This window comes from Diadema setosum, chromosome 13, assembly GCF_964275005.1.
Source record: "Diadema setosum chromosome 13, eeDiaSeto1, whole genome shotgun sequence".
NCBI classification, from domain to species: Eukaryota; Metazoa; Echinodermata; class Echinoidea; order Diadematoida; family Diadematidae; genus Diadema; species Diadema setosum.
The window spans coordinates 9,159,441-9,172,189 of record NC_092697.1 but is presented as its reverse complement, the minus strand read 5'-3'; the positions used below and the strand labels follow the sequence as shown (position 1 = coordinate 9,172,189).

Here is a 12,749-nt window from a genome sequence, read left to right as displayed (position 1 = left end):
AGCTAGTACAGTGTACATGTCTTTCTGTACAAAGTAACAATATTGAACAAGATATTTCCTTTCTGTGCACAGCTTTTCTTCCATATAGTAGAAATGAAATTTACAAGTTTCTAATCAAAATACATACACATACACATACACATACACACACACACACACACACACACACTTTTTTTCAGTGGTATTTATTCATTTTCGTTCAAATAATGACAGTAATCAAAACTTTTACTTCCATACAAAGTAACAAAGTTACTTCCATACAAAGTAACAAAATATTTGCATGTTTAGGACAAAATTAACAAAAAATTCCCTTCTTGTCCACTATTTTTTTTCACATGGTCGAAGTTGAAACTTAACTAGTTGTACACACGCACACATATATATACATACATACATACATACACACATACATACATGCATGCATACAACTACGTAATGTATTTTGTAAGAGTACATTGTAAGTCTTCAAGAGTACAGAATCACAAGCAGAGCACACATCTCATCAAAGTGAAAGAAACAAAAGCGGTCAAAGACATCATGTAAATGCATTTTTTTTCTTTATTTGGATGCTGGCAAAATATATATGCTTTCTTGTATAAAAATACTTGGATTTCAATGTTTAAAAATGGAACGAGACATGCCACTGGGAGAAACAGGAGTATTTGTGCTGTAAAATGCTGGGAGTTACAACTTTTTTTTTTAAAAGTGACAAATATATAATGACAGTGTATTGTAAGGCCCAAGCATGGTTTTGGAAATGTACCAGACAACAACATCAAGAAAAACATAAAATAAAGACAAGTAAAAAGTTTTTTTTTTTTCTTTGACAGTCATATAAAAATAAATATGAAAAATGGCATGAGTTGTGTACAAGTAAAATGTAGAATAAGAGAGAAAAGTCTCAGGCAATTTCAGGCACAGTCTCATTTGAAAGTAAAGAGGTTCATACCAGTCCCATACTAGCCATAGCAGTGTTGGTGCTAGATACCATAACTTATATATCATGTAGTGGCACATATATTACGTTCTTTTCTGTAATTTTTGTTGCAGCGTTGCTAGTTCACGCAAAGCAAATATGTGGGCACATGCACTGGGAAAACAATACTGGTAGACAAATGAAGAGTTTGTTTGCAAAAACCAATAAGTCCATTTTTGAAGATTTTGAAGTACGGTCTCTGTCATAAAGTACAAATCAATACCTTTTAAATGATATATTGGTCACTACATATAAAGGTATATTTTTCAAGTTATGGTCAAAAGAAGCAAAAATTTTCTTATTATTCTCTTTATTTTTCTTGACCGTTTATCGCAAATATCTCCATTTGACAAATAGGGACTTATCGGTTTTTGCAAACAAACTCTTCAAATATAAAGCTAGCTTCTCTTGGCACTATCAATGCGCTCCCAAATCGATACAGGGGCATTTATGAGGCAAGAAGAAGAAGAAAAGGTAAAAAAAAAAAAAGAATGGAGGTAGATTTCATAAAGCATAGAAGCAAATAAACAAAAGGGCCCGAATTCACGAAGGTGGTACAAATGAAACCATGGTTTAAACCATGGACAAAAACTGTGGAGTGCCAAGTGTCGCATGGAATATTTCGTTACGAAATTGGTCATTTCGTCGACAAAATGACTGTTTCGTTAACGAAATTATCATTTCGTGGACGAAGTGTTCATTTGGTTACCAAACGTTGGCATTTCGTTACAAAATCATCATTTCATTGACGAAATGAGTGATTTCGTAACGAAGTATTCCATGCGACACTTGGCGCTCCATAGATTTTGTCCATGGTTTAAACCATGGTTTCATTTGTACCACCTTCGTGAATTCGGGCCAAGAGGTGTGGAATGGATGAAATCGGGCAAGAGAGCACAATATTCAAGGCATGGATAGATACAAATGATGGCAGGGAAAGAAATGAGATCGAAAGCCAAGATGCAGAGAAGAAATATATCAGAGAATGAATTATTGTATCCCTGGGCACAATTAAATATATAAGACTACATTTTAACACTGACATTAAAAAAAACATAAAAAACAAAGTCCTTAACACTGGACTTTAACTGGGTAAACATATGAAACATATAAAGTTGCTTTTTAGATATTTGTACATTTAAGTTTAAACAAAATTGTGTGCAACATGGCTCTGTAGCAATATCAAAAACAAAGTTGATAGCTGCCTAAGTATGAAATAATGTAATATAACTTTTTCCCTTTATACCAGTGACCATTTATGGAACCGAACAGCTTTTCAGGAACTATTTTCCTCTAACATGTGGAAGGGTATTTTTGCTGCTGTGCTATATGTACATGCAAATACAAAACGGCATCTCCTTTGATCATTTTCCAGTTTTCTTCTTCTTTTTTTTTAACACATGAAGAGTCATCATTCCCACATGAGAAATCTGTGCGGGATTGAAAATGAAATTATCACAAATCACAACATACACAAGTTTTGTTTAGTTTTTTCGCTTTTTTTTTTTAAAAGGCCATGGCTAGCTGCAATACCCCCTCCCCCCGTCCCTTCCAGTAGAAATATCTTGTCTTGATTCAAGCGAAAGGTTTTCCTCTCAACAGACAACACAAATTGATACATCGGTTGGAATCTGACGGATGGATTTCTACTGTGGAAATGGCACGGAAAGCAGCAGGTGACTGAAATAGCATGTATGACTTGTTTCTAATTGATGTCCATTTCATTCAAGCTTGCAGTGAATAGCTAAGCTGCCTCGAGTGCATGTGGACAAGTCCTGTAATTTTTTGTGTGTTTTTTTTTTTCTTCTTTTTCTGATTTTTTTTATTTTTTATTTTTTTGTGGTGGTATTTCTCCTGGATTGTTCTTCAATTTTCTTGTCATTTTCATTTCTTTTTAAAAACTTCTCTCTTTTCTTAATGGCTTAGCTATTGAATAATCAGCTTTGTTGAATTATAGTTTTTGCATATGTGTGTTTTTTGTTTGTTCGTTTGTTTGTTTGTTTTTTAATGAGCAACCAAATTGATACAATTGTGTCACAAAAACAATTTGACAACTGTCTGGCGTCCAAAAGCAGCTGACAATGATCACACAGCTGCCATGACAATGACTGAACATCCTGAAAGCTGATTGGTTGCGGCCGCTCTGCTTGCCCGACGCTGTTACAAAGGTACCAGCACAGCAAGTCTTTGATATGCATTGGGTTCTGAGGTAGTCCTACGTGACATCGGAAAAAAAAAATTTCCTTTGCATCTTAGGTGACTTATCAGGGTAATATATTCTTAAAGTATCCGATATAATTGTACACAGAGAATATGTTAGCTTGCTACATCTATTACTAGTTAACGAGGGAACATATAATTCATACATCAAATTTGCGATATGTTATGTTCCATATATGGCTTTCTTCCAGCTTATTTCAATCTCTCTCTCTCTCTCTCTCTCTTTCTCTCTCTCTCTCTCTTTGAGGTCATTCAACTGATTTAATAGATACACAGTTGAAAAAAAGCACAGTACTTATTGAAAGGACTTAATTAAAATTATTAATGGATATGCAAATTGTAGTTTACCATAACATAATAAATAATGATTATATTATCATAATCGGAGCCAGTTCTTACTTTGGCATTTCTTTATCATTAACACGAATATATGAGAACATGATAGAGTCACTGTGCTTGGCCTTTTGACCCAATTAATCTTGAAATTAAATCACATTTGATTAGACCAAAATAACAATCAGAATTAGAATGATTATTTTTTTAATATACAATATACACAACAACCGATATAACATAGGAATAGGTTTATACTGGACCACAGGAATACCCAGCTCCTGTGAGTACACAGGGTGATTATTATAATGGGGTTTTTTTAAACCAATGTAGCATACACTCCCCTTAAAAAAAAAAAAAAAAAAAAAAAAAAAATGTGTTTATTAACTTCATGCATTGACAAAGCTCTTTATTGTGCAGACCAGTGAATTCTCATCATTTTAATCTCTTAATTCCTTAATTTGAAGCAGTAACTCTCCTCCACTTCAGATTTTTATTCTTTGGAATCATCCTTTGACAAAGTCCACATCTCTTGGGTTGAAAAAAAAATAGAATTTGAAGAAAACTTTCTTTGTTTCTCTGATGGGTCCATTTATTTTCCTCGCAAGGTTTTCATACACGCGGTCTTTTTGAGGACTGTCTGTGGCACTTAGCTTTCCCCCAACGTCGCCAGAGTGCGTCTCGTGGTGAAGATTCAGCTACGGATGTAAGGACAATCCACGTCCAGCGATGGCCTTGCCGGCAGGTGACCGCGACTTGCGCTTTTTGTGTGTCGTCTGCCGCTTGACAAAATGTTCGAGTTTCCTGGGAGGGGCAACATGAAAAGATCTCGTTCATGGCTCATGGAGTACATGTACATTTGAGACAACATGATTTTATCTTGTATTTTTGAGTAACCTGGTAGGGCTGGCCAACATAATAAGATATCATTTAAGGCATATGGAGAACATATCATTAAGAGACAGCATGAATTTCCTTTTATCACGAATCAGTTGGATATGACAATGCCAACGTATCGAATTATGGCCCTAGGAAACAAGTCTCACTATAAAATGAAACACCATACCTGATTCTGACATTGTAGATACAAATGTAATGCATATGTATATGAGCATGCACAGAAGCATATATGTATGCACATTTACAGGTATAGAAGAATATATACAGTACTATTAATATCTGCTTGACAAAAGTTCTAACAGAGGAAGATTTATATATTACATATCACTCAGTTGTTTTGTTTGTTTGTTTTTTGCTCTTTTTAAAAGAAATAAAAGAGAACATGCTAATACAACACATCTATATGGATTTTACTAGCATAAATCTGCAGTAAAAAAAAATATGTATTCTCAAGAAAAATGTAGAATAGATGTAAGGGACATACCCTGCTGTGTTTCTGATGCAGAGAGGTGTGTGATTAGTATGTGGTATCCGTGTTGTAAACAAATTATATGCTTTCCAGTTATAATCAGGTACTTTGCTTTAATCAGGTACTCTGCCTTAATTGGGTAAAAAAAAAATGCTCTGCCAGACACTACCCCATTAAGCAGAGACTACTGTATTTATCATATTTATATAATGCTATAAAGTATATCTGCCATCCACTGAAAACTCATAAAATATTTGTTACTCTTTTACCTGTTCTCTTGTGGTTCCAACATTGCTTGTGACCGGTCCAGTTTACTTTCTGCCTCTCTCCTGCCTCGTTGTCGCAACGAGCCGAGCGGACCCACGATGTTATTCGGTGCATTCTGCTGCGGGGTGGTGGAGGCGCCATCGCCCGTAAAGTCGGTGATGTTGACTTCGACGTCGACGATCAGGACAGGCAGGAGGCTGGACTCCATCGGGATGTAGTTGCTGGTGGTCGGCTGCCCCTCGTGCTCCGAGATGATCGACATTTTCAGATAGAGTGTGCTGCCCTCGCGGAGGGCCCGGGATATCAGCGAGGCGCCGCTCTGCAGAGCCGCCCTATGCCAGTAGGATGGGATGTCAAGAGACATATTCTGTGCTGTGATGCTTTCACTGAAGGCGGCTGCGGTGATAACATGGGAAAATTGTGGCCAGGATATAAGTCCCAATATTTCCATCAAACTTTACACTGATCTAATCGGACCCCTGAGCAGATAAGATCAGTCTACTGGATCGGTCTACTCCTGTGAGGGCATTGAATCGAGCCTACTAGTACCCTTTCTTTCATAGTCTAATAAGTTCATGTACTTTGCCATGTCCTGCTATTAAAGCTAAGTTATGCCATTATATTTGATTGACTCCCCCCCCCCCCCCTCTTTGTAAAAGGCAAAGGTCGGCAGCAATTCAAATGGGTCAGGAGGTTGTAACACTGCAACAACAACTGCTTCAGCTACTGCTTTGACAAAAATAATGCAAATGACAGTGATATTAACAACTATAATAATAATGATAATAACAACATTAACAATGGTGATGATAATAAAAATGATAATGATAATAATAATAATGAAAACAATTACTCTGCCTCTATCTCCCATTCTTTCAGTAAAAGTGCATTTGCCCCTATTGGTTTAATATGAGTAGTGCCAGGGTTTGGCATTGGAATAACTTTTCCTTTTTCCTAAAAACTGTCAAAAACTGAAAACAATTAAAGAAATGAATTTATTTCTATTCAGTACGTAACATCATGATTATGTTGAAAAACAGGATATTCTAGAACATGACTTTTTAAACTCTGACAAGAAAACATGGATGTTCCTAACTCACTTTCTCCGGATGTCGGGAACTTTGCAACAATGCTGATGTTACAATGTTCCTGCGAGTGTCTGTCACCACCATTCCAAGGCTCTCCAAGAGAAACGCTGGCGCCAGCTGGGAGCAAGACTATGGCTCTGCTGATGATGGTGTCGTTGTCGAGATTGGTGGCCAGGTTGAATCTGTAGCACTCCTCCCGTTGCATGGCCTCATTGGGACCAGCACACGACACTCTCACTGTGTAGGATGTAAAAATGAGAGAAAACTACAAACATGATACAGTGCACTCCTCTTATAAAGAACACACTTATAACGAAATTCTTGTTACAACAAAGTAAAAATTCCGGTTCCAAAATCATCATCCATATATCTTGCTATATATTACTGTTTGGTTATAACGAAATTTCAATAAAAAAATCTTTAGTCCCAACAACTTTGTTATAATGGGAGTACGCTGTGCTGTAAAAGATGTTTATATTCACGAACAGACAGAACAGATATTTTCGCGAATGAGGAGCTCAAAGACATTTTTGCGAGATGTGGTTTTCATGATTTGACACCAAGATTACAGTAAAAGTGCACTATAATGCCTGTCCGTTCACTCCACAAATCTAATACGATCAAAATCAGGTGGTGCTATTTCGCGTGTTGTCAAATTTGCCGCCCAACAGCAATTCGCAAAATTTGTGAAAATTAAACCCTCATGAAAATTATACCTTTTACAATATTTCATATCACACAATTAACACATATATACAGATTCTTTAGGCCTGATCAGCTGACTACTTATCATGACATTCACTAAAACTAACAAGCAGCTTTGAATAATGCATGTTGACATCCACAACCACATACCAATTCCCCTGAAGTTCTTCATTAAATGATCAGAACAATGATTAATGCGAGCTCAGAATCTATAAACTGACTAGATTTCTTTTAGATCCTAGGTATACAACATAGAATTCATCACAGGTAGTCTACCACAAACTTTGGGGTATACATTTTTCACAGGTACTTTCCTCCATATATCACACCTGAGGAAAGAGCACAGAGTTGCAATTATAAACATTTAACTCCTATGACCCTTTCACAGCTCTGACTTCAGGTGAACATGAACTACCTTGCTGAATTCCATTCTTATCAAATTGGTTGCACATTTTTTTCTGTAGTCACCCTCTTTGGAACACTGAAAGTGAAGTTGATCCCTGACCCTTGACCCCTGACCTTTGTCACATTTTAGCATGGAGGGGGGGGGGGGGGGACAGCATTCATGACAACATCATGTGTTACATTTGATCTTGATCATACAGTTAAATGCCACCCAAGTGGCTTGGATCCCTTGGACTCTGAAATTTGATCCATGTGCGGCTCAAATTTTTCTCCTATCCCAAATTTTTCACCACCAAGGGCAATTTGGATGTAATCTCTTCTAAACAGATCAGTAGGTGCATGTACCTATCTTCAGTTGACGATCTTATCAGTGATATTAGGGATAATGTTTGATATAAGGGTGACCTCATTTCTTTGCAATGTAATCTCAAATCAAATGCAGCAATATTGCATGGATTTAGTTTAAATTCATACAGATTTGTTATTTTTAAGCTCCATTTATAGAAAAAAATATCAAAGTAAGTCCATCATTAATATTAGAAAAAAAAGACCTTTCCTATGGTAATGTTACCTCATTTGTTATACGACAAGAAATATTCTTGATTTCAAGTGAATTCGATCACTTGCTACTGTATTCTTCCTGTTGCCTATAGATGAAAACTTGTTACCGACCACAAATTGCAAAGGAAATAAGAAATATTATTGATGACCACAAAATAATATCATTATTCCAAACTTAATCAAATTTCTGAAAATACAGGCAGAAATTATGTATTCAAACTTTGTTTTGCTCTATGTTCATATGACAGCAAATTTAAGTGAGAAAAAAGTGTTTGGATAAGACAGCTACTCAGAATTTTAAACACATTCAAACAATCAAATTGCTGACAGTTCTTTTCTTCAATGAAATATTGAGGAAAAAAATATGTTCCAAACTCTAGATATTACATACTGGAGTGTAACCACATTTCAGCCAATTTCACCTAGTGCAAATATCGGCTGCCATTAAAAAAGAAATTAAAAATTCAAATTCAATTCACAGTCAAATTCAACTCAAAAAATGAATACTATATAAAAATAAAGATACTGGGACTTCAAAGGAGACTAGCCAGGGAGATGGTAAGTAATGACATCGGGGAGAGAACTTTTGTGCAATTCCCTCTGGAAGTATGTCTGCTCCATTCCGCAAACAAACAAACAAGCAGCAAAAATGAGTGATACATAACAAGTATCAATCCACATTTTTTTTTTTATGGGCTCCCTTAACCCCCACATAAAACAAGATCCATCACCTGCTCCTCTGTCTGGGTGACTTCACCTGTCATGTGACCTCCCTGCCTGTTGGTACAACACTGGCACTCGTCAGATGACGATGATGGAAAACAAGAGGATAACAACCCACTGCCCCATGGCATGGTCATGCATGCCTTGGTAAACATTTTTACCTTTCCCCCATTTTTCTTCTTTTCTTTATCAAACCAGCTTCACTAGATTTTGATGGCATGTCACACTGATGATGGGTGCAGATGTACTCTTGACAATGAAATTCTATCCAAGATCATCTGGGGATGGAAATGACCTTCCAACAACCCTGGAATTTTTACGTCCCCCTTCCACCTGGTATAGTTTGCAGGAGAATGCGATCCCCATAGGAAGGTTTTATTTTTCAAATTAAAGGCAGTGAACTGCCAGGCATGGGATCAAGGGGAATTTCTGACAATAACAGATTGAATAATTAGGTAGTGATGATTTCTTGAATGGCAGATTTGTTCGGGCACATTCCAATTGTGACTAGATTTATTCTCTATTCTTACAGGGGGGGGGGGGGGGGGGGCACATAACTATAACATAAAGTGCACCAGAAACTAATACATGACTTCTTTCCTGTGCTCATAACTACTGCATTATCTTTATTAATCTAAATTCTATGACTAGGAAAATGCATTTAAGCAACTATCTAACGCAAATTTCCATTTGAAATGAGTAGGTCATCCATTTATCTATGATGATATTAAAAAAAAAGAATATGTTCAGATATATATTGAATATGTACATGTATATAATATTATGTAATACTGTTTGTATACATCAAGAGACATTGTTTTGCCATTTGCATAATCTCTGTCTTAGTTTTTGACAATTTCTCCTTTTTTCCTTCATCATGTATTGCACAGAAAATGTAAAATACATTATATTATTTCCATCTTGTGTGGATGTACCACCAATTAGATATATAAAAACAAACAAACAAACAAACAGAGATAAGAATATTCTATTTTGCATAGGGGCAAGATTATTGAAAAGAAATACAAAAGACACAAGACATTTATGTCTCACGGTGATGATGACTAATTTTGGGTGCACGCTGGGCATTTTTTACTTGGCTTGATATCAACATGAGAAGAACACTTGTCTCACTGCATTTCATTTAATTTGTATGTATGCTCAGACAGTTAAGCGATTTTAAACATAGCGCATGGACTGTGAATGCTTCCAATGCACAACTTGGAACCTCATAATAGTTCTATATTTTGCATTTATTACATATACTTATATACCTACATATAGAACCTATCTATCTAACATTATCTATCTTCTATCCACATGTATATATTAATCTATTCATCTATCTATGGTTAAGTAGATATTAACTCTATCTGTTCCTATTTTATTCCCTGCTATTATTTTTTTTCCATTACCTGCTATCATTTTTCCATTGAAGGAAAGCATTTATCTGAATCATTTGAGAACAAATGGCCATATATGAACAAACTGCACAGTGAATGAAGTAAATGACTTTCTACTTCTGACATAACTATCTTAAATGAATTAGTATCTTTTTTATTTCCCCTGCCTTTCTCTTGCTAGTTGTACCTGACTGATTACTATTTCCTCCTGATACTGGTTTTTCCCCAACTTTTGACAATTCCCACTTTTACTACTACCTCCCAACCCCACCCATCAATCCACCCCACCCCCCCCCCCCCCCCCCCCGTATTTATTAATTTCCACTGAAATAATGTATACAAGGACAGTAGCCTAAACTGGTATTTCTGTACAACATAGCCAAATATTTAATTCTAGCACAAGTTTTGTTACAAACCCATAAAAATTGAAATGAAAATGCAATTGTATATCAAAATAGAGTGGAATCATATTACATAATAGACCCAACTTGCCCAACTCTCCCCCCCCCCCCCCTTTGCTCTTCTCATCTCCTAAACAGAACCTCCTAGCCCTGGTACCTCTCTGTCATCTGTTCTATCCCCTTCACATTCTCTTTTCTTAACTTATGCCTTTCAACCTGCCTAAAACTAATACACACATTTTGTTGTTGTTGTTGCTTTAATAAGGATACCCACTGAAACATTTCAACAAATTATGTGATTACAAGCACTCCTACATCTACAGTGCGATATGTTAAGGACCTGTTTATGCACACTGGTGAATATCTATTCATAGATTTTCTTTATCCCCTCCTATAGCTCTGTTCTGCTTGGGGCTGTGTTTATGTCTATTTCACTTTTCAGCCATAACTGGGGGGGGGGGGGGGGCTGCAGTGTGTTCAGCAATAGTCAATTGGTCACCAACAATGCATTTGATTAATTGCATAACCCATTGAATTATCTTTTCTTCTTATTTTAGAAGCCCCCAAGTTATGGTCGACGTATGCTACAGTGTTTTGAAACCAAATAGGTCTACCCCTGGATTCTCCCCCCCCCCCACCACCACCACCACCACCACCACCACCATAGGCCACAGAGTACAATTATTAGTACCTCTGTGAAACATTTGTAGTAGGCCCCAGAACCTGAATGAAAAATCTGACAAATACATACAAACAGAACAGCCGTGCTTACCTTCATCGGCGGGAAACTGCCGTCGGTCCAAGCGGATCCTTTCCCGCGGGACAGAGGTGGAAGTGGCGGGATTGCCCGCTTTGGCCACTGGTCTCAGGCGCCGGCGCTGTTGTTGTTGCTGCTGCTTTTCCTGCAAGTTCTGCTGCTGCGACTGTTGACTTGCGTTCCCCTTCCCCGTGTCAATGGTCTCGATGATGTTGACCATGATGCCTGGTCCCATTTGCACTGCCTGCCGCTTGGGAGGAACGGTCGGATTAGCCTTGGTGCTATTTTGCATCCTTAGCACCTCTTTTCTGAACCATTCCCCCTGGTCGCTCTTGACCGGCTGGCGTTGCCCGAATAGGGACCTGGTCCTGGATGAGACCGGGGAACCGAACCTTGAAGGCCTTTGCTGACGGGCCTGAGGCGACGACCCGACTTGAAATGAACTGGCCGACTGCCTCCTTCCGCCGGGAACTGTCCCGTAGCGAGACGATGGAAAACCGCGGCGACTACCTCTTCGGCGTTCCAGTTTTAAGCCTTCCACGACAAGGATGTCCAAGGCAACTATCAGCGTGACAGTAGCTACGATAACAAGACACCTGGTGTTCAGCATCTTGGAAGCGATTTCCGTCGTTGGAAAAATGCAAATCAAAGCAAGAGGAGGTGGTCAGCTTTGAAAAGCAGGACTTAATCGCCTGTCGTAGGAAGCCGATGGAAAAGGCGTCGACGAGAAGCGAGACAACTCGGTAGCTCAGCAGAGGTCCGACTCTGGCCGCCTGTCCACCTGTACGATGACATCTGACCGTTTTATAGCGGCTCGGCCGTGCGCGACATCGGGGACCGACTCCTGTTCAGGCAACAGGTGGATGGTCGGGCGTCGAGGTTAGGTACTTTCCGCCCGCCCGCCCGGCCCAGCGCAGGACTAAAGAAGAACATAACGAGGAGAGTGACTTGCCAATTTGCTGTGATACGTCATGAATGAGAGAACATGTTCTACCGACCAATCACATTGCGTTTCTACGCAAAATAATGCATATGAAGTATCATGGACATTAAGCCCCTCCCTTCCCTGGCCAATGACGAACATTCATTGGCCAGTGAAACCAATTTCGTTCAAATGTCGTTTTCTCGAGAGCTGGCAAAAGAAACTTTAGGCTCATATCGCTCTTTCTTTTGAATTTCTTTGGTTTGAAAGTCAAAACTTGTTGCTCACATTTTTGACATCTTTGCTAAGTCTCTGAAGTCTTTTTTCAAAGCAATTATGTATTATTACCCTTGACATCCCATTTTCCTGCAACTGCACCCGAGTTTAGCCTGGCTGAAAACTTTCAGAGCAGTCCGATCGAAGAAAAATGACATTCTATAAGAAAGAAGGCGCATGAAATCGAATCTAATCACTATGAACGATAGTTGCCTTCATCCAAACATTACTCAATGTCTTTTGGCTTTAGAAGTTGGGGATTGTTGATAGTTCTTTGAGTCTACTAAACTTAAAATATTGGTAATCGTGAAGAAGCTGGTCATGATATTGTTTGTCCGTTTGC

At 38.1% G+C, this 12,749-nt stretch overlaps 1 protein-coding gene across 1 annotated transcript; it reads right to left on the bottom strand.

Annotated features, from left to right (window-relative positions):
- Positions 1 to 3,929: 3,929 nt before the first annotated feature.
- On the bottom strand, positions 3,930 to 12,029 carry LOC140236938 (uncharacterized). Its single transcript, XM_072316879.1, has 4 exons — positions 11,224 to 12,029; positions 6,266 to 6,490; positions 5,168 to 5,561; positions 3,930 to 4,333 (listed from the first exon to the last, which is right to left on the bottom strand). The coding sequence occupies exons 1-4, from the start codon at positions 11,816 to 11,818 to the stop codon at positions 4,228 to 4,230; spliced, it is 1,320 nt and encodes a 439-aa protein (XP_072172980.1). The 5' UTR covers positions 11,819 to 12,029; the 3' UTR covers positions 3,930 to 4,227.
- Positions 12,030 to 12,749: the final 720 nt, after the last annotated feature.

Bases quoted from the DNA above. Each gene is read 5' to 3' on its own strand.
- LOC140236938 (XM_072316879.1), bottom strand. From the start codon at position 11,818: ATGCTGAACACCAGGTGTCTTGTTATCGTAGCTACTGTCACGCTGATA. The intron at 5,562-6,265 runs GTGAGTTAGGAA...TTATCACCGCAG, and splicing joins GTTCCCGACATCCGGAGAAA to CCGCCTTCAGTGAAAGCATC. The intron at 4,334-5,167 runs GTAAAAGAGTAA...TGCCCCTCCCAG, and splicing joins TTGGAACCACAAGAGAACAG to GAAACTCGAACATTTTGTCA.